General features: G+C 37.7%; 3 protein-coding genes and 1 pseudogene across 10 annotated transcripts in view; 2 read left to right on the top strand and 2 right to left on the bottom strand.

Annotated features, from left to right (window-relative positions):
• Positions 1–1,556: 1,556 nt before the first annotated feature.
• Positions 1,557–15,929, bottom strand: LOC308408347 (transmembrane O-methyltransferase homolog; annotated as a pseudogene). The gene is made up of 5 exons (XR_013974690.1): positions 15,839–15,929; positions 15,647–15,711; positions 15,465–15,561; positions 1,945–2,141; positions 1,557–1,859 (listed from the first exon to the last, which is right to left on the bottom strand). The product of XR_013974690.1 is annotated as a transmembrane O-methyltransferase homolog (transcript).
• Positions 4,100–6,456, top strand: LOC308409145 (uncharacterized protein). Its single transcript, XM_080901706.1, has 3 exons — positions 4,100–4,300; positions 4,489–4,551; positions 4,903–6,456. Exons 1-3 carry the CDS (start codon positions 4,199–4,201, stop codon positions 6,013–6,015), a joined length of 1,278 nt encoding a protein of 425 aa, XP_080757832.1. The 5' UTR covers positions 4,100–4,198; the 3' UTR covers positions 6,016–6,456.
• LOC308409144 (uncharacterized protein) lies at positions 6,492–14,732 on the bottom strand. The gene is made up of 8 exons (XM_080901705.1): positions 14,537–14,732; positions 12,657–12,719; positions 10,384–10,809; positions 10,117–10,177; positions 9,402–9,537; positions 9,084–9,179; positions 8,564–8,856; positions 6,492–7,026 (listed from the first exon to the last, which is right to left on the bottom strand). Exons 1-8 carry the CDS (start codon positions 14,636–14,638, stop codon positions 6,719–6,721), a joined length of 1,485 nt encoding a protein of 494 aa, XP_080757831.1. The 5' UTR covers positions 14,639–14,732; the 3' UTR covers positions 6,492–6,718.
• Positions 15,930–17,744: 1,815 nt separating the features above from the next.
• The window catches only part of LOC308408987 (LIM and calponin homology domains-containing protein 1-like), an 83,953-nt gene continuing 80,040 nt past the window's right edge, over positions 17,745–21,657 (top strand). For all 7 annotated transcript variants that reach the window (XM_080901485.1, XM_080901484.1, XM_080901483.1 and 4 more), the window contains exon 1: positions 17,745–18,045. In XM_080901485.1, coding sequence (XP_080757611.1) covers positions 17,944–18,045 — 102 coding nt within the window. In that variant the 5' untranslated portion in view covers positions 17,745–17,943. The remainder of the gene's footprint in view (positions 18,046–21,657) is intronic.

Below are 21,657 nucleotides of genomic sequence, written 5' to 3'. Positions count from 1 at the left end.
AAATGTTCACCATTGTTGTCAAATATTTATACTTAAGGTATAAAACATGCCGGTCTCTCAGTCAGTGTTTTGGCTGATGGTGTGCCCGAAGCAACAGGATGCTAAATAATAACAATAGTTGTACCCATGTTAACCAGAGAACATTAAACTGATAAATAATGCACAATAGTAAAGATGAAGAAACATTTATTAATCTGCAAGCTGTCAGAGTTTCCTGAAAATCTGTGTTTTTCCTTAAAGTCTAAATCCGCAAACGCAATCATGACTTTTCCTGTGGTATAAAGAAAAGTATCATCTATGTATGAGGTTATTAAGTATTAATGAGGCTTGCCCCATTACCTGTTTTGCTCTTTCTCGGTATTAAGAGTGAACAGTTAAACTGGATAGAGCTTAGGGCTTTGGTTTCAACCAGTTAGGGTGAGAGGAACACGGGTAGCATAATAGTAGTTTCATTCACTGCTCTTCCCCTGACTCTCATTTTCTGTCTCTCTTTAACTGCAGTAAGCTCTCTTCTTATAATTTTACATATTGCGACATTCATTATTCTCTTGTGCAACAGTTGCGACCTAGAATCTAGACCCTCCCTGAGGCTGTGGGAAATATTGCATTTAATTAAATCGTTATTGCACAAATATTATTTATTTATATCAGGCACTAAATTGTCTCTAAACCATGTAATGGCTTTCCAGCTGCGTTGAAAGCCTCAGTAACATCATTACAGACAAATTCATTAAAGTCCACCTGAGTTCTGCACAGAAGAAAAAACACTGAATCCCCTCATCTAAGATGTTTGGTGGAACAGTTAATCTTGATAGATGTTAGAGTCACTTAGCAGAAAAGGGAGGAAAAGAACAACTGAGTTCATTTTCTTGTTTGTTTTTGCTTAAATTTTCACAGAAATTCAGCTCATCAACGGAGGAAATATGTGTCAAAACGCATGAAACAAAAAAAACCCCACTAAAGATAAAGTGGATGTATTAATGCCAGGCTTAAATTTCCAATTTAAAGCAAAATAAATATGCATGTATTTACAACAAAATGGGTGGCATTCACCTTTAAACGCTTTCCATAACAAACACAGTTCAGGGTCTAGGTTGTTATCTTTTTAAGGCAGGAGTGCCACCAAGTGGTAAGTCTGTGCAGTACATCAGGTAATGTCTTCTCTTTGTTTCTTTTGTTGAGGCGAGGCGGTTGTGTAAGCACCTTAAGAATTTTTTAGGGATGTGCTAAACAATAGGAGGTAGTCATTTGTCTTTTGGGGGCTATGATGTGGAAAAGAAATAAATGAAGAGAAGTAATAAGCTTAAGTAAAGTAGATCATATTTAAAGTATATAACAAATGCTTCTTATTTCTGCCACAAAGGAAACTGTAATATCTTTGGAGACTTTGAAATACTGAGAACAGACAGACTTATAGGATGATTAATATCACTTTTTTATTTATAATAAAATTTTCTCAAAATTGCAGTTCTTTGCCTTATGAGTCATACTAGAGATTATGAAATATTTAACACCCCCAAAATACACCCACATCTTAGCTAAACTTTGCCATTGCAGACTTCCTTTGTACTTCCCTTCCTGTAAAAAATCTCCATCATAAATGGATGCTCAGTTTTGATGCAGTAGGAATCGACTCTTCCTCTGGTGTGATCCAGGACTCCTCTGAGATCGTCGGCTCTTTGCTTCCTCTATTCAACAGCACAGTGCAGCCAGATGGGCAGAGGAGCTCCTCTCTCTCCAAGGCCAGCAGATCTAAAAGGTACTGCTGGGAATCGTGGTCCATTAGCACCAGATTTATGCCATCACTGAAAGAATTTAATGTTGGGATGGCCTCAGCTGAGCTGGGTAAAAACCTGGAACTGAGGAGGTTTGGAAAAGTGAGTAATAGAGAGTTATCTTTTAGAGATATTTTAATCATATTCTGGTTTAGAGTCCTCACTGTACCTGGGATTGCTTGAAGCCAGCCACCAGGATGATTTCCTCTCCAAGATCTGCTGTGACTGGGTCCAGCACCACTGTGATCAGTCTGCCTCCATGGGGCAGCAGACGAAGCAGACGGCCAGAGCTGTAGCCACAGTGCATTCTGAGCTCCAGCACCCACAAAGGGCGGACACTTTTCACTACGTCATCCAGTATCTCACCTGAATCCACAGGAACAACAAACTTTATTTTCTTTGCACACACCAGGGAGTATAGTTGACATTTTGGAACATTTTGACATTGTGGAATGTAGAACATATGCACCCAATAAATAAGTTACATTACAATAACTTATATTAATGAATATAAAATACAAAAATGTATTACATAATAAATTAAGGGAATGGTTACTAAACCAAAGGTAGGTACCTGCTGCCATTTCAGCCAAACTTGCTTTTTAGCAAAATATAGTAATTGCAGACTAATAATGTTTAGTAAATGAAAGAAAATTAAATAAATCAAATGGTTTAAAGCAAGTTCACGATTTACCATTGCATTGCTAAATGCTCAGTGTTCAAAGAAAGGTGTTATATTTCTGACTTTTGTGGAAAAAAGCATAAGCAAGTTGGGTAAAATTGCAAGATGTTGTGGTATGAAATGCTCTGCTGTTACGACCCGGCTCAAAGACCGCAACATAAAAAAAAGAGATTAATACCAGAGTGTTAGTGAGAAGAGGTTTTATCTTATAATGGAATACCAGGTTGGCTAAAATGGCTGGCGCCACCAAGGCAAAGACAAGTGAGCTCCTAGGGAACTTGCCTCAGTATGCTTTTATCCACACCTGACTAGGTGTGGCCAATTAGCACCAGCTGAAAACATTGAGATGATTAGGGGCTGCAGAGGGACGTAACATCTGCAAAAGCAACATAGTTTGTAGAAACTGAGCTAATGACTGCTACTTTTTATTGTTTTCCTCTGACAGAAGTGGAAAATATCCAAAAGCATGAAAAAAAAAAAAGAAATATTTTTCAGAAGTCTTAAAAGAAAAGGCAATGGGCCCCACGGGGTCTTGATGTCATTATCATGTAAATAAATTACACAACCTTTATTATTTTACCATCAAGTTGCAAATGTAATTGTATATCTAAATAAAAGAGACTGCATCTTATTTATTAACGCGAGCATTCACAAACTTTTTTGCAAAAATATCATCTTTATTAGAGGCCTTATTCGATAATTGTAGCCTACTGCATCATTGCATAAAAATAAACAAATAAATGAGTACAGCCTACATTCTTTATTCATTATATTTAATGATAACCATTATCTATGGGGCGCCGTTTGTAAACTGAAACATGCCGAAATTAACAGCAACATTTTTCCACATTTAGCTCTAAATCTTACAAAAACATGTTTTTTCGAGTCATTTTTTACAACATTTAGTAAAATATTTGTAACTTTTCATATTTAAAACAGGATTTTAAATGTTAAATCTAAATGCTAAATGTTAAATCTAAATGTTAAATGTTAAATCTAAATGCTAAATGTTAAATGTAAATATTATATTTAAATGTAAATGTTAAATGTTAAATGTAAATATTATATATAAATCTAAATGTTAAATGTTAAATCTAAATGTTATATATAAATCTAAATGTTAAATCTAAATATTATATATAAATCTAAATGTTAAATGTTAAATCTAAATATTATATATAAATCTAAATGTTAAATGTTAAATCTAAATATTATATATAAATCTAAATGCTAAATGTTAAATGTAAATATTATATTTAAATGTAAATGTTAAATGTTAAATGTAAATATTATATTTAAATGTAAATGTTAAATGTTAAATGTAAATATTATATTTAAATGTAAATGTTAAATGTTAAATGTAAATATTATATATAAATCTAAATGTTAAATGTTAAATCTAAATGTTATATATAAATCTAAATGTTAAATGTTAAATCTAAATATTATATATAAATCTAAATGTTAAATGTTAAATCTAAATATTATATATAAATCTAAATGTTAAATCTAAATGTTAAATGTTAAATCTAAATGTTAAATGTTAAATCTAAATGTTACGGGAAACTAAATATTTAGCTAATATGCAAATTTATTGTACGGGTCAACGGAAATACCAAAATAAAAGCTTCAAGAAAACCTCCCGCGCTAAAGTGTGCCGGTCGCGGTCAGGTTCTGTGTTTGCGCTCCTCTTACGGTCACTTTTGACTGCCATGAGCTGCTTCGACTATTCCCTACCAGCATGTCCAGCGATTTAGCTGAAAACATTGGAAGAGCCGTTTTGTCGGCCATCCAACGATTCAGCGGTAATGCACCCTCGACCTCACAAACGCCGCAGCACTTGGTAAGTTTATTGTATAGCATTTTGGACGGGTTGATAGCAGTGTTAGCAAAACTAGCAAAGCTAAATTACTTAGCTAGTCCTCAATTATTTCATTTGGTAGGCAGCAGACAGAGATCGAACATCATACAACTCTATTTATTTATTTGGTAGGTAGGTAACAGTCGTTCTTGATGTAAATGTTTCCTTAGGAATCCAGCAATGCACCTGGACCAAGTAGACCTGCCGTCTCCACTGGGATACCATACTGCTCGGTAGGCCTTCTTACACATATCATTTAGCTGACTAATTTCTGTTTTTTCTTTGGTGTAATATGTCACCTTAAATTAAATCCTGTCAAAGTAATGATTCTGATTCTACATACATTTCATCTTCTTAGGGGTCCATCACTAGCAGTGTCACATCACCACCAACAACATTCACAAGTTTTACGTCATATTTTATTACTGTTTTTGCTCTGAAGTGTCTTTTGATTGCTCACTTTCATATTTTAAAACTATTGATAAAATATTACTCTAGCTAATCTGTCACAGTACAATTGCCTCAAATTACCCATCTTTTGTTATAGAATTGTGCTCATTGAGATTTTCTGTGCCGTGTTCTAGGATGGTTACCAAGGAAGGCTTCAGATTTCCAAAGAGGAATTGGAAAATGTTCTTTCCCTGAAAACATCTTTTACTGAAGCTGCATCTATCCTTTCCATCTCCAGGCCCACTCTGTATAAGTTACTGCAAGACTATAATATCTCAGAGTCAAAATTCAATGTAATCAGTGACCATGAGTTAGATCAGATAGTGTCCCAAATAAAAACTGAACATCCAAATGTTGGAGAAGTGATGCTGATGGGTCATCTGCGTTCCAAAAACATAGTGGTTCAAAGATGGCGCGTAAGAAAGTCACTGCGGAGGGTGGACTCGGCTGGTGTTCTATCCAGGAGAAGAACTGCAGTTGCTCGGCGAGTATATTCTGTGCCTCATCCAAATTTCATATGGCACATAGATGGAAATCACAAACTGATTCGTTGGAAGTTTGTTGTTCATGGTGCAATAGATGGATACAGCAGGATGTTGATGTTTCTTCGGTGCTCCAGCAATAATCGAGCTGAGACTGTGAAAGCCCTCTTTACTGCAGCTGTTGGACAATTTGGCAGACCCCTGCATATCAGGACTGATCACGGAGGAGAGAATGCTCAGATTTGGGAGGACATGCGAGCAAGCAGGGGTGAAAGCTCTGTCTTAATGGGAAGTTCTGTGCACAACCAGAGGATTGAGCGTTTCAACCGAGACTTAAACAACAACTGTAGCCGCATTTATGCACCTATATTTTATGAATTGGAATCACTTGGTATCCTAGACTTAGAAAATGCAACAGACCTATTTTGCCTTCATTATGTGTTTCTACCACGAATCAACCGCACTTTGAAGGAATTCAAAGCTGGATATAACAATCACTCTGTTTCCACTGAAGGTAATAGAACTCCCATCCAGCTTTTTGCCTGCGGAACTCATGTGTCTCATCGTCACAACCCAGAACTTTCTACAGCAGAGGTCTCCATACCCTCCTTGTCAAACTCTGAAAGTAGGTTTGTCCCATTAAATGACAGCGATTTACAAGAGCTATATACAAGCATTCACCCTTTTGAAGAAGACAACAATAATGGTAAAACATTGTTTCAACGAACACAGCAGTATATTTTTAACAAACTTGTAAATGTGTGACCTCAACCACAGGATACCAGCGATGTTCTAAAGAGTGATGACACTTAATATTCTTAAATGCTGTACAGCAAATGCAGTTTTTGTACTACTGCAGAAGCCCCTCCCCTCTAGCAGTGATGCCTCCTGCCACATAAGGACTCAGAGTTAATGACTGACAGTGACTCATAGGCTATTCAGAAGGCTACAACCACTTTTAGTTTATGGGTAAAACCAGTTATTCAGATTGAAGTAAAGATCAAATTCACACTGTAATACAGTATAACAGTGAAAATTATCAACACTGAACAGTCAGTCTTTAAATCAATTCACAAGATTATCTACAGTATTGTTTTAATCATTGTAAAGTTGCAATAGTCTTAATAAATGTTGCTGTTAGATGTCTAAGTAATCCTGGCTTGTTCTACAAAGCATGTTTAGTATACTCTGTGCATAAACTGTTTTGAAGTGTCCTTGTTTAAAAAAGAAAAGCTTAATAAAATTATTGTATTACACCAGTGACTTTATTGATTTGTCGTTGAAAATACAGAGTTAGCATTTTTATAAATCTATTGAAGCTTTGAAAATTATTACATTTCAACATTAAATGCAGTCAGAATTTATTTCAACTATCTTGTATGAAGCAAAGTTACTTGAAACTACAATTAATGAACAGGATTAGAGTTAACAAACCCACCATTTTAATTTCACTTTTTTTGGAACATGTTTAGATGGTGCTGAATAAAGCTCCATTCATGAGTGCTACTAAGAAGCAGTAATGAAAAGCATCATCATCAGCCATTGTTGTTTCATTCACAAAAAGCTGAAGCTCATTTGCACATGTGTGTGCAATCGGGAGATGTTTGCTTTCATCGTGAATGAATGTTATTTTAGGAGCTGGTTGAAAACCTATGGCTGGAACCTTGCTGCTCCCGGTGGCAAAAGCCAAGATGTGACCAGGCCTCAAAGCCTTCACAAATGCCTCTTCATCCTTGGTAAGAGTCCTTTCTCCAAGTGAGTCTCTCAGCTCTTCATCTAAAAACAAAGAAAAACCACCGTTAACCTGGGGACACTAAAATAGTTAAAGCTTGAGCTAACAACTAAATGATGGCTAATGTTTTTATAAAAAATACAGAGGTTCTGTCTTTGCCTTGCTTGTCAGTTGTAAGCTATCATACATCTTTATTCCTGTTTTGTGTGCGCGCATGTGACATAAAAAGACAAAGTTTTACTTTAGTGTCCCGAATTGTTTCATGGCCAGACTACATTATGTGAATTTCTGCTTACTTTTGACACACTGGAGAAATTCCCGAAATTTGACCACCATCAGCTCCTCTCTAACTCTGTTGCTCCCAAGGACAGAATAGCTTGGCCTGAGAACCCCAGCAATTAAACTGGCTGTCAGATCTTTGTCCTCCCCCGATAGGTCAAGCAGAACACGCAAACTGGGGTTCTCTCTCAGGAGTGATAAAATCTAGACAGAAAAGTTTAGATAATGGTTAAATTCCAGTTTTAAATATAAAAAGTAGCTCACTCTAAATGATTATAAAATAATGACCAATTGATACAGAAAAAATATAAATCTCACTCCATAGTAGGACAGTTGATCGAAACAGCTTTGCCGTTGCAGAACTGCGAGGTATAGAGCTGCATTTTTCACAAACAGATCTTTATTGGCCATGGTGACTGTGAGTGGAAGACCTTCAACTTGATATCGCCATGAGTCGCAGCAGCTGACTGCTTCCTCCAAATCATGTTGAGTTGTTGCATTTACAACCTAAATATTTAAGAAAAACACTTTAAATGTTTGTTTTTTACCAGTGTACACAAATACTGCAGATGGTTCATTTTAATTGGACTCGAAACGTTTTTGTTTTGGTTTATTTGGCTGTATTTCACCAATATTTTTTTTTTTTAACAAAAAGGAAACAAATTGAAAATATAATACATGGAATTCCCTCTAATAACCAAAAGTGTATTTATTATATATTATAAAAGAAGACCAGAAGACTTGTGAATATAGGAAATATTACAATATTCTTGTTATAATATTGCAATTCCCCTTTTTCAGATTCTCTCTTAACTCAGGGTCACCTATATCATCCAGTGTTAGGTGTACTTGAAGAATGTCTCCTGACACAATGTAGTCTACTACATGTGGAGAGAGAAAGGCAGGTGCTTCTCCACCTTGCACTATTATCGTGGACAACATCCTGCCAATGGTTCGATATACTCCATTTTGCAAGTGTAGGATGTTAAATTTCAGTGTGCATCCATTTGGTGTAGCTGAAAAATAACACACAAAAAAGTATATTCTGTACAGACCCCAAACTGATATCTTGAGATTGACAGACAAAAATGTATTACTTTTTTTTTTTTACTGTTTCAGACACACAGAACATAACAGATTTATTATCTGTAGTCATTTATTAACTTGTTAATGTTCTGTCAAACAATGTTCAGATCAGGTGGTTGTTGCGTTTGTAACATTATAAAAACGAGTGTCGTCAACAAGCCTTTAGGCCTTGAGTAAGTAAGTAAGTTAGTTAGTTTGACTGTGAAATCCTATTACCTTCAAAAGCACCACTGTCCTGAAAGATGGCCTTCACCAGTAAACGGAAAAACTCCCGCCTTGGCCCCCCAAGGTCAGCAGCATCTTCCTCTGTATCATGTTCATCGCTTGCAAATGTGACATAAAGCATCTCACAGCTTTCTGCAAACTTGGGTCTCTTGAACTGACGCAAAGCAGTCGACCACACATTGGCTCGACTGATATGGAGTTGTCTTGTTCCTGGTGTAATGACTTTCTCACTATGAGCTCTAAGAAGACCTTCAATTTCTTCTTTGCTGAGCTTCTTAAAAGACCTATATAAAAAAGGGACAATGACAAACAGATCTTGGGGAAAAATGGAAATTTGCTGTACATTTGACTCAAGTGCACAGAGTTACAACATATAATTATGTTGTGATAGTCCATATTAAATTAGTCAGAAATGAGCAATTACCTTTGTAATTGTGTAACTGCAAAAAAATGATGCAAGTAAAGATGCAAATAAAATATTCAATTATCAAAGGTTACTTTCAAATCTTACCTTGAAATATGAACTTCACTCTGTCTATCAGACTCTTCTAGGAGGCTACGCTGAATTGCCTCTTCAAGAGCTTCATCTTCCTCCAGAAAAATAGGGCTAAGTAGATAAGAGATATTAGAAATCATAAAACATGTCAGCCTTGAAGAATTTCTCACACTACATCATTAAAAAAAAAAAAAAAAATTAAATGTAAATCCTAAAGTTGCAGTCATTCAGCAAAAAAAAACCCAAACATGCAAATTGGAAACTTGCATCAAAACAATATCCTAAACAACATCTAAAATGAAGGATTTCTTTAACCCCTAGACAACAGCTTACACAAATTCTGCCACATTATATGGAAACATCTGCTGTCCCTCTGCCTGTCCCTCATTTTCACTCTCTTGAATGCAGCTCTCTGTTTCCTGATGCTTGGCCTCACTTTCACCTGGTGTTGTAGACAACGCATGATGCACTGAACAAAGGAAAGAAGGTCAGCATGACTTGCTTCATAATGTTAACAGCCTTTATATATCCTTATATTAGTTTAAGTGAAAGTTGGGCACATATTCCTCCTTGGCTGTAATCACCTGTGATAATTCGTAAACATTAAAATGGTAAATGGCCTGTATTTGTATAGCACTTTTACTAGTCCCCCCTAAGGACCCCAAAGCGCTTTACACACCCAGTCATCCACCCATTCACACACTGGTGAAGGCAAGCTACAGTTGTAGCCACAGCTGCCCTGGGGCAGACTGACAGAGGCGAGGCTGCCATATCGCGCCATCGGCCCTTCTGGCCAACACCAGTAGGCGGTAGGTGAAGTGTCTTGCCCAAGGACACAACGACCGAGACTGTCCGAGCCGGGGCTCGAACCGGCAACCTTCCGATTACAAGGCAAACTCCCAACTCTTGAGCCACGATCGCCCCAATCGGACAAATTAACGATGCTCTCATCAAACAAACCCCCCAGGAATTATTACGCACTGCAGTAACAAAATCTAACTGGTCATCGAGCTTAGAACCTCACTAGGTTTTCATTCACATCACATACCTCGTCTTCTCCGGCAGACTGGACTTTCAAAGTCACTGTCAGACAGCTCTTCTGGTTCCTCCTGAGGGAAAAGAAAGCATGTTCTACATAAAATCAAATACAGTTGCACCAAATCACTGGTAACACAGAGGCACATGGCTGCACTAAAAACTGTTTACACCTGCTGAAACTGCAATATTAATTAATACAATTAATAAAATTATGTTAAGGGAACAGACTCACTTTTTAGACAATAAATATTTCTGCACTGCAATATAAAATGTTTACCTGTGCAGGTTTTTGTATCCCTGCCATTATATAGAGGCAGGTGGTGGAACAAATCGAGCCAACTTCTTGGCCACCCCAAAGAAAACTGCTAGAAACATTTGGTTTCATTAGTCGTTTACATCCTCTAATTGTACTCAAATACTCAAAAGGGAATGTCTGGCCAGTTGACAGTGCAAATGTTCTTCTGAAGATTGCTGCTATTTCTTCTCTAAGTTGTGCTTCAGACCAGTCAGATGTAAAGGAGATCTTCCCAATAAGGCCATCTTGTGCTAGTTTTGCTCGTGAATCTCCTCTCGGTATGAGAAACGTTGATGTTGAAGACAAGGGCAAGCACACAACATCTTTTGTATAGTGTTTGCAGGTCTTGTTTTTTCTCACAAAATGTGAGCGCGTAGCATGAGCTTGAGGAACTGATGGAAGAGGAACCTGAAATGAATTCAAACACAGATACAGATAGACACCTATGCATTACAATACATCCGTAAGGTTTCTGTTATCTGTTCATTAAAAACAAACAAACAAACAAACTGTAGACTCAGACCATCTTACTATTGTCTACCCATTACACAGAAAACTGAACCTTTTGTATCTTGTAGATTAGCATTTGGTGATTGTTGGTCAAGTTGGTGATTCAGTTCCCAGGTGCTCTAATCTAGAGCTCCCAATGAGTTTATCCGACTATGACTGTGTGCGAATGTTGGACAGAAAAAGTGCTTGTATTAATCTGTGCCTGTGAATGGGTAAATGAGATCTGTTGTATAAAGTGCTTTGAGCACTCAATTAGAGTAGCAAAGGCCTGCAATTAGGTCAGTGTGTATTTGGACCCTAACAAGTTTTATTTTGTTGCCCGTTTACTGAAACATATTCCAATCAAAATTATATCATGGACATGATGTGCAGACTAAGCTTTAATTTAGGGTATCCATATTAAAATGATGATGTCATTACCAATTAAGCAGATAAAAGGCCTGGAATTGATTTGAGACGTAGTGTTTGCATTTTGAAAATTTTACTGTGAACAGACAACATGCGGTCAAAGAGAACATAACAGAAAAAAGAAAATTAAGAAATTAATACAGCCACTACAGTGACCATCAAAACGATGAAAAATATTGACGTAAAATTTATTTTGCGACACCACAGAACAAATGATAGCGTATAATATGAAATGATAGATGTTTTCATATCGTCATATCGAACAGCCCTAATACAGAGGGTTCACTGCAAGGTGCAAGCCACTCATAAGCCTCAAGAATAGAAAGGCTAGAATGGACTTAACAAAAAAAAAAAAAAAAAAAAAACATCTAGTAAAAGCCAGCTAAATTTTGGAAAAACATTCTTTGGACAGATAAAACCAAGATCAACCTCTACCAGAATGATGGCAAGAAAAAAGTATGGAGAAGGGTGGAACGACTCATGATCCAAAGCATACCACATCATCTGTAAAACATGGCAGAGGCAGTGTGATGGTTTGGGCGTGCATGGCTGCCAGTGGCACTGGTAGTGTTTACTGAATATGTGACACGGGACTGAAGCAGCTGAATGTGTTCAGATACATACTTGTCTGCTTAAGTCCAGCTAAAAGTAGTCACATTGATTGGGCAGCATTTAATAATAAAGATGGAAGATGACCCAAAACATACAGTCCAAGCACCCCATGACTTTAATAAAGTAAAGAAATAGAATATTCTTGAATGGCCAAGTCAGTCACTGGATTTTAACCCAATTGAGCATACATTTCAGTTGTTGAAGACTAAATTTAGGACAGAAAGGCCCACAAACAAACAGCAACTGAAAGCCAATGCAGTAAAGGCCTGGCAGAGCCTTAGTAAGGAGGAATGCCAGCATCTGGTGGTGTCCATGACTTCAAGACTTCAGGCTGTCATTGCCAACAAAGGGTTTTGAATAAAGTAATAGAAATTATCATTTTATTTTCAGTTATTTAATTTGTCTAATTACTTTAGAGCCTCTGAAATGATAGGATTGTGTTTACAAATTAATTTTTCCCTCTCACATTTTTATGCATTCATTTAGTCCAACCCACTGAATTAAAACTTAAAGTCTGCACTTCAACTGCATTGGAGTAGTTTCATTTTTAATTCATTCTGGTAATGTACAGAAGCAACATTAGAAAATGTGTCTGTATCCAACTACTTATGAACCTGACTGTATATCAAAACCAGTCAGCTAAGATAAGATAACATACCTTTATTAGTCCCACAAGGGGAAATTTCATGATAAATGAATTAAATGATATGTGTAAGAAGGCCTACCGAGCAGTATGGTATCCCAGTGGAGACGGCAGGTCTACTTGGTCCAGGTGCATTGCTGGATTCCTAAGGAAACATTTACATCAAGAACGACTGTTACCTACCTACCAAATAAATAAATAGAGTTGTATGATGTTCGATCTCTGTCTGCTGCCTACCAAATGAAATAATTGAGGACTAGCTAAGTAATTTAGCTTTGCTAGTTTTGCTAACACTGCTATCAACCCGTCCAAAATGCTATACAATACAGTTTTTCTCAGTCGCTTTGGTGCATTTCTCACAACAGAATTGAACTCTCCACCACTACTAAGGCACTTCTCAAAACAATTAGTGCAAACTGCAAAACATGGTGGATAACTTGCAAAAGTGAGTCACTCCATCAAAAAGAAAAGTCAGGTGTCCAAAATAAGTTGTCAATGCATCAACAACAAATCCCTTGAGCAAAACAGATAATACATTCATCAAAAGCAAGTACTTATATCAATCAAAGTGTCAGGGCTGTCACAATTACAAGTCATTACACCAGCACCTTTGGTCACAAAATCAAATGGTTTGAACATGTTCTCATTGTGACGGATTTCTTTGTAGGTGCTTCCCAATGACATGTCAAGTCTGGACAGCATGCATGGCATGTTGAAAACCATAAATTGTAAAGGAAAATCAAGACACTCCATATGCACTCTTGATAATATTTAATTGAAACTGTTCACAGCATTGTGCAAACTGGGGAAATACAGTAAATCAAACATTTTACAGCAAACATAAACTCACTTAGACAGTAAACCTCACTCCAGTGGTTATGAAACAAAAAAACAAAACTGAAAAACAGACACTGCTGCATATCAATCATTGATATCTAGACGCTCCCGTCTGTCTGCCCACATATTTGCATCAACATCACAGCGAATGTCAGCTCTATCGATGCATCGGGGAAAGTATCTTCTGGAGTGTCAACTCCACTCTCTGCAGGACTCTGCTGTGATGTCATCACAAGCTGCATCCATAGCTGCTAGCAGGGTCATTTGGGTATGTGGATGCCTGTCATATACCTTCCACCTCCAGAAAGAGAAAAACTCCTCAATTGGATTTAGGAATGGAGTGTAAGGAGGAAGAAACTCCATAAGTATCCTGTCGTGTGCTGCAAACCACTGCCCGACTACAGCAGAGTGATGGAAGCTAACATTATCCCAAACCACTACATACATTGTCCGATTGTCACCAGGATCATCCCTTTCATTTTGTGGGATTAGGTCCCTATAAAGAGCGTCCAGAAAAGCCAACCGGTGTTGTGTATTGTATGCACCAATACGAGGAATATGGGTGTGAACGCCATTTTCTGAGATTGCTGCACACATTGAAATATTTCCTCCTCGTTGGCCTGGGACATCAATGGTGGCTATTTCTCCAATGTGATTTCGTTCACGCCTTTTGCAAGATTGAATCCCGCTTCGTCAAGATATACAAACGTGTGCAGGGGTTTCATGGAAACTCCTTAAAAATAGGGTTTTCAAAATGGGTGTACAAAGTGTTTGACAAGATGTTCAACAATTTTGAGTGCACTGACACAAGCAATGAAATGAAGACTATTAGTTGTGAGGACAATGACTATTCAGCCGGTACAAGTATGAATAATTGTGACATTCATGATAAAAGAAAGGAGATAGTGATGAATAGGAAGTCAAACGTGACCATTCTTTAGATATTTGTACTCACTCAACTGCTTCATGTCCAAAGGCATTTGCCTTTGGACGCAGTGAACGTGAAACCGCCACAGGGTTGTGCCAAAACGACTACATGTTGTGGTGGTTGAACTAACTGTTGTGCAATGTTTAATTCTGTTGTGAGAAATGCACCAAAGCGACTGAGAAAAACTGTAAACTTACCAAGTGCTGCGGCGTTTGTGAGGTCGAGGGTGCATTACCGCTGAATCGTTGGATGGCCGACAAAACGGCTCTTCCAATGTTTTCAGCTAAATCGCTGGACATGCTGGTAGGGAATAGTCGAAGCAGCTCATGGCAGTCAAAAGTGACCGTAAGAGGAGCGCAAACACAGAACCTGACCGCGACCGGCACACTTTAGCGCGGGAGGTTTTCTTGAAGCTTTTATTTTGGTATTTCCGTTGACCCGTACAATAAATTTGCATATTAGCTAAATATTTAGTTTCCCGTAACATTTAGATTTAACATTTAACATTTAGATTTAACATTTAACATTTAGATTTAACATTTAACATTTAGATTTATATATAATATTTAGATTTAACATTTAACATTTAGATTTATATATAATATTTAGATTTAACATTTAACATTTAGATTTATATATAACATTTAGATTTAACATTTAACATTTAGATTTATATATAATATTTACATTTAACATTTACATTTAAATATAATATTTACATTTAACATTTAACATTTACATTTAAATATAATATTTACATTTAACATTTAGCATTTAGATTTAACATTTAAAATCCTGTTTTAAATATGAAAAGTTACAAATATTATACTAAATGTTGTAAAAAATGACTCGAAAAAACATGTTTTTGTAAGATTTAGAGCTAAATGTGGAAAAATGTTGCTGTTAATTTCGGCATGTTTCAGTTTACAAACGGCGCCCCATAATTATCACATCCATAAACATGTGTTCTTTTTTTTAGTTCAGTTTTTAAAGTCCTTGAAACTATTAACGCAGCTAATTACAATTTGTGAAATAGCATTTTAAGTAATGAAATAAAATCCATTTGTTCATCCAAAATGAGTAAAAAAATAGTATTAAATGGTAGACCTATGTCCGTACACTCACCTTGACCGTTCCACTTCAAACCTGCCCACAGGTTGCTTGCATTAAAGCAGGCCGTGAGGATAAGCAGCAGAAATGAGGTTCTTCTGCTGCTGGGTGTCTGGTTGTATGATCTTAGGTAAGGAGCTCATTCAACTCGGAGTAAATAAGTCAGTTGAGATGCTTCGGCTACCTGTATAGGATACCTTGTGGACGCCTCCCAATCCCTGGTCAGGTTTTTCAGGCTTGGGACACAAACAGAGACACGCTGCTGGATAGAGTATGTACGTTTGTATTTATATGTATGTATTATACACGCTCCCTGGTTTGTAAAACCATTCGGGGATAATACCCCCAGGGAAAGCCGAAGACAGGAAGGTCTTGGCACCCCTGCTTACCCTCCTGGATAACGGATAGAAAACTGATGAATGAATGGATAAAGCAGTACTCGCCAAATTTCAATATTGCTCGTCCAGGATCAGAGTCCATCCTGTCAAACACAGGTCATCTTGCCTCTTGTGGAAGTCAAGCAGGTGGTCAGCATAAACGGATCACTTTTTCTCTCTCTTACAGACTCTCTGTATGACTAAAGTCCGAAAGACAACACTGTTTGGTGGCATCCATGAAGCAGGCGTGGTGAGTGCACCTAAACTACAAAAAGAACATACAATCGATGGTGCTGTCTGGGAAACTCCTCCTCCTCTCTGTCTGCACCACTGCTTTTTTCCACAAGAGGTCAGCAGAGATGAAGGTTAAGAATGCCAGCAATCATTTGGAAAAAAGAGTCTGTGGGGCTTTGAAAAGTTTCAAGGGTCGTCGTGGAACTGACAAGTCTCAAAGTATACAAGGCATGGGATGCGACTCCAAATGTTTTTGTGCGGAATCTGCCATTTGACGAATAAATAATTTCCCGATGGGTATTTCACTCATTGGTGGTTGTTTTGGCTCCAGGTGGACAGCTGGTAGTACTGAGCAGTTACAACTTCCATTTCAAACACTGATATGGCAGAAGTAGAACTGCCTTAAGGAAAACTCTGACAAACAGATAAAATAGGTGAAAAGAGAATAACCCAACAGTTGCAAAAGCGTGGAAACATTGCTGAACTTTCGTTTGCTTATATTTACAAAAGTGTTCTTTTTTTTTTTAAAGACTAACACAATTCTCAGAAGTCTGTAACAGAATTAAACTGATAAATATGAATACATTATATCATAGAGCCTGTAGAGTTTTGTTAATGGAAAATTATGTTAATGGATGAGCATCTGGAGTTTAATGTTGGCCCTCAGTTTCAGGCGCCTTTGCTCGAAATCTGTGCACTTCCTCTTTTCTAAGTTGCCCCACATAATGAAAGTGGGTGTGAGCTCCCCAGCGTGCTGCTGCCCTCGTTGGCTGCCGGTGAAGCGGCGCTGCTCTGTGTATTTTTGGTCGTTGGAGCTAATCATACTGCAGTGTGCAAGTCCATCAGTCCAGCGGAATCAAGCTGACCTAGAACTGCTGGATTATAACCGGAAGCAAAGCACGGTGCCATCAAAATAAGAGCAAACACAACATATCAGCGTGGATGGAAGGCTGTAACCATGGAGATGACCAGCTCTAGAAAGAAATGAAACATACTTGGCAACATATTGTTGAACCATTAATGCTATCAAAATGAAACATTGTATCATATGATCATATGCATCATATGTATGATGTGTAAATCATACATACGTAAATAAATATGTACTTTTTGGGTTTGCATTGCCAAAATAATGATAATGAAATAATGTTTACTTCTGATTGCCATTATGTTTCTTAAGAAAGAGGACTGCGACTTTTTTTTTGACTTAATTTAATTTCAAAAGCTGGGTTAGTATATGGTGAATCAATCTATGTAACTGGATATTTATCTTTGAGAAACACATGCTACCTTACCCTGAATGATTGTAGTGTAGCACTGAACTCTGTCAGCCAAAGGTGGGATGTAGAAATTATGACTGAACAGTTACAGGACAGGCATAAACAGAGTTCTCCCTTTAAGCCTGGTTAAAAGTGAGATATTTTTCAATCATATCAGTTTGTGATTACTCTCAGAAACAATGTTCATTTTCTTGCAGCATTGAAAAGAAGTAGGCTGGAATATAAATACATAATTCTAATAGCGATAAATAATGCAATTTGATGGTGGGTTTATACTCAATTTACTGGACTGTATTATTATTTTTGATAAATTTGAATTTCCTGGTCATCCACTAAAGCTTTTATTCTGAGATCTCCCACCGGAATTCCTGTGTTTGACGACTCTCTCTGGCTTGGAAGCTGGTTGTTTGCCTACATACTCTTAACAGGAGCGATACGGGAGCAGCAACTGGTTCGTCCGTCTTACCGGTGCTGCTGCTGCTACAGCACCTTCTACAATCAGGGGAAAACAGACTGGCCGACGCATTTGACGACCAATTTCGGTGGAATAACGCTGCACCAAGCTGCTTTCATACATATCTGCAGGACACAGCTTCTTCGCCAATGGCAAGTCCGGTTGCAGACATAGGACAGTCTCATCAGCATCACCCCGTGAACGAGTCGGCCGCACAGTCCGCGTTTCTGGAGGCGCAGAAATGGATAGAGGTGAGTCACGGAGTACCAGCAGCGAGCCCAAACGCTGTGTCACCTCTCCACCACTTTCCTTCCCTTTCGCGCAGGTGTTTCGTTGTCATCGCATGGCCCTAGTTACTGGTTTGTACCTGCAGCGTCTGCCCCTTTAAAAGGCAGTTTATTTTATTGCTTCGTCACCTGTTGAAAGGTGACAGTAATTTGACTCAGATCCTAAAAACACATCGTCACTGTGTTCCTGTGAAGTCCCCGGGATGGGTTAGAGTTCCCTTGCAGGTGTGCATATTATGTCAGTATGAGCTGTTTAAATTATTATTATGTTAACAATTATCAGTACATATGAGTTAAAATAACTGTCCTCAAAATAAAATGGAAAAAGATAATTCATTCCTATCTGCAATAATACAGAATTCTTCCAAGTGACACTGGCTATTTATTTTGTGCGCATTTTCACCAGACCTTCCTAAATGTTGAAGAAGGCTTTCTGTTGTTTTTTGGTGAGGGCCTGTGTACAGTAGCTTTGGTCGCTATGAGGCCTGGTGCGTGTTTGGCTGCAAACAATGAATGCATCATGTGGAATGGATTTTTGCCTCATTGCGAGCCCGGTGAACAATAATCACACAAACGAGGTTTTGTTCTGAGAGAATTTCAATCACGACACTTGCCTGCCCCCATTGCGTTTGACTTTGTCATCATGCAGTGAGCTGTCCTCCTGTCAGGCTTCAAAACACTGATGACTGGGTGGTTATAATTTGCATGTTGGTCGAGTGCAGGCGTGACTTTGTGTGTTTCCATAAAGGGATAACAGTTCGGAGTGGCACAGCGCTTTTTCTAAAGTTTGTGATTCAGGGTAGCAGGGGTGTAGACTGGGATTATGGGGCCTCTATACAACATTTTTGTCAGTGCTGATGATATGATTTGTGATTTTCTTTTCTTTTTTTTAAACATTTTTTCTGAAGGGCATCAGTGTTTTTGTTTGTTTTTTTGGAATGATCACATCAGTTTCTTAAAGCACCTTTGTGTTGGTCCTTAAGGCCAATAATACCAGATTTAAATTTCAGATTAACATTTGAATTAAACAACGAAAAACTACCTGAAACACACAAAACAGCACAAAAGTTAGTGGTAATGTTTCTCATAGTTAATAGGAAGTAATATGAAGTGAAACTTCCTTTTTTACTACTTCTGTGCCCGTTGGTATTTTAATACACTGACTAACCTGCGTATGTCATTGACTTCATTAAAAGTGACAGATCCTCTTTAAGCGTGTCAGGCGCCATTACAGGCCTATTTAGTAGTTCCAAAGTCCTCAGAGGCTCAAATCACATCTTTAAAAAGCCACTATTGACCTAGAATTTCCAAGGTGGATTAGGGGCAAAAGCTGAAAAGGTGAGAGTGAAGTGACACCACTCCTGCATTTTTTCTCTTTCACCCTTTCCCCATGGGGACTGATTATCCACATACACCTGTGACAGTCCTTAAGTAACCTCAAGGAACAAGAGACCACTCACTAGATCCAGAGTGAAAACAGCAACACAAAACCTCAGTCCAGATTCTAATAACTGCTCATATTCAACTGCTGTGTCCTATATAATATCCGAGCCTGAGGCTAGAGGTTGTAAAAAAAGGTTTTCTGTTTGACATGAATTGTCAGATAGAAATTTTTAAAAAAGCAAAGGGACTGTTAAGACCTGTGGTTTTTGTTTTGTGCACCTTTGCAACCACTCACCACTGTTTAGAAACTAAGCTTTTGCTTTTTGTTTTTTATAATTTTTGTATATATACACTACCAGTCAAAAGGTTGGACACATCATTTCATTTAATGGTTTTTCTTTATTTTCATGACTATTTACATTGTAGATTCTCACTGAAGGCATCAGAACTATGAATGAACACATATGGAATTATGTAGTAAACAAAAAGTGTGAAATAACTCAACATGTTTTATATTTTAGATTCTTCAAAATAGCCACCATTCGCTTTGATTACTGCTTTGTACACGCTTAGCATCCTCTCGATGAGCTTCAAGAGGTAGTCGCCTGAAATGGTTTTCTAACAGTCTTGAAGGAGTTACCAGAGATCACAAGTACTTGTTCTGCGATTCCATCTCATCCCATGGCTAGGTCATCTGGCGTAGTACTTCATCACTTTCCTTGTTGGTCAAATACCCCTTACACAGCCTGGAGGTGTTTTTGGGGTCACTGTCCTGTTTAAGAAATAAATGATGGGACCAACCATAAAGGCCTGATTCCCACAGTCTCCTCTGAACAGTTGATGTAGACATGTGTCTGCTACTGGAACTCTGTGTGGCATTTATCTGGGCTCTGATCTGAGGTTAACTTGCGGTTTCTGAGGCTGGTGACTCTGATGAATTTGTCTTGGTCTTCCTTTTCTGGGGCTGTCCTCATGTTAGCCAGTTTCGTCATAGCACTTGATGGTTTTTACGACTGCACTTGGAGACACATTCAAAGTTTTTGGAGTTTTCCAGACTGACTGACCTTCAGTTCTTAAAGTAATGATGGACTGTCATTTCTCTTTACTTAGCTGATTGGTTCTTGCAATAATATTAATTCTAACAGGTGTCAAATAGGGACGTCAGCTGTGTCCCAACCTGACTTCTGCACAACATAACCGATAGTCCCATTAAGAAGGCATGAAATTCCACCAGTAAACCCTGTTTAACAATGCCATTCATTGTTAGACCAGATGATAGACTTGTCTTGCAGAGCTCTTAATATCCTCCTTGTACTATTTTTAGGTCCAAATATATAGAGTGATATACTTTTATTTATTTTCTTATGTTGTAGAGCAGCTGTATTCAAGTGTGGTTTGTTTTAGCCAGTGAGATTATTTTAAAATCTTTGCACTCAATAAGCATACAGAGGTCCTTGAAACTGCTGTTGAATTCCAGATTTATGCCTCTGTGTCAGCCTGTTCTGCTGGTCCCACCAAAAATGCATTAACAGTAAACTGATTTATAGCTCAGTGTTGGGTTTTACTCTGTTGATTGCTGATGCAAGCACCATAACCATGTTGTGCATTTATTGTATACTTAAATTAATGTTTCCTGCATGTTGTGACATGGGAGGGCTTGCACTGGCAATTATTTTGCTAGATAGAAAACAAAACAGTCTTTTGTAGTAAAAGAAAATAAATCAATTGTGATACATGTAAATATTTAATGAACACATTTGTGTTAGAAAATGTTTTAAGGGAAGATTAATGAATCATGTTGTCACATGTTTTCTTGAGTTCACGCTCAACAATCTCGAACAGCAGTGGCGACATGCCTGAAAAAACACGAGCAGACGTATATTTTGAAGTATATTTTTTCAATCACAGTTATGCTCAAAGGCAATGTTTAACTGGGAGGGAGGCATAATTTAGATTTTTTTTTTCTTTTTTTTTCAAAGCAGCAAATCTGTATTGTTCAATTTTAACGCGTCTTCAACGAAGTCCTATCAGATGGCATCCAAGAGTAAAAATCCAACATCTTAAAGAAGCATTCACACCTGCACTTATTGTTTCCTTGAAAGTGGCAGCCTCTCACCATCTGTCAGTAACGCCGTTGCCAATAATGGTGTTTAAGCTTCTCTGAACTTCAGAAGACTGACGAGCCCTTTGATG

The sequence above is a fragment of the Rhamphochromis sp. 'chilingali' genome (assembly GCF_963969265.1).
Source record: "Rhamphochromis sp. 'chilingali' genome assembly, chromosome: 13".
NCBI lineage: Eukaryota > Metazoa > Chordata > Actinopteri > Cichliformes > Cichlidae > Rhamphochromis > Rhamphochromis sp. 'chilingali'.
The sequence above is the reverse complement of the archived record's forward strand: the minus strand, read 5'-3'. Positions and strand labels throughout refer to the sequence as shown.

What these genes read in the sequence shown, in the direction of transcription:
- LOC308409145 (XM_080901706.1), top strand. Translation starts at nt 4,199, where the DNA reads ATGTCCAGCGATTTAGCTGAAAACATTGGAAGAGCCGTTTTGTCGGCC. An exon ending in CACAAACGCCGCAGCACTTG is followed by an intron (nt 4,301 to 4,488) that starts GTAAGTTTATTG and finishes ATGTTTCCTTAG; the next exon opens with GAATCCAGCAATGCACCTGG. An exon ending in CTGGGATACCATACTGCTCG is followed by an intron (nt 4,552 to 4,902) that starts GTAGGCCTTCTT and finishes GCCGTGTTCTAG; the next exon opens with GATGGTTACCAAGGAAGGCT.
- LOC308409144 (XM_080901705.1), bottom strand. Translation starts at nt 14,638, where the DNA reads ATGTCCAGCGATTTAGCTGAAAACATTGGAAGAGCCGTTTTGTCGGCC. An exon ending in AGTGAAGTTCATATTTCAAG is followed by an intron (nt 8,857 to 9,083) that starts GTAAGATTTGAA and finishes TTTTTTATATAG; the next exon opens with GTCTTTTAAGAAGCTCAGCA. An exon ending in GGACAGTGGTGCTTTTGAAG is followed by an intron (nt 7,027 to 8,563) that starts GTAATAGGATTT and finishes CTTTGTTTTTAG; the next exon opens with ATGAAGAGCTGAGAGACTCA.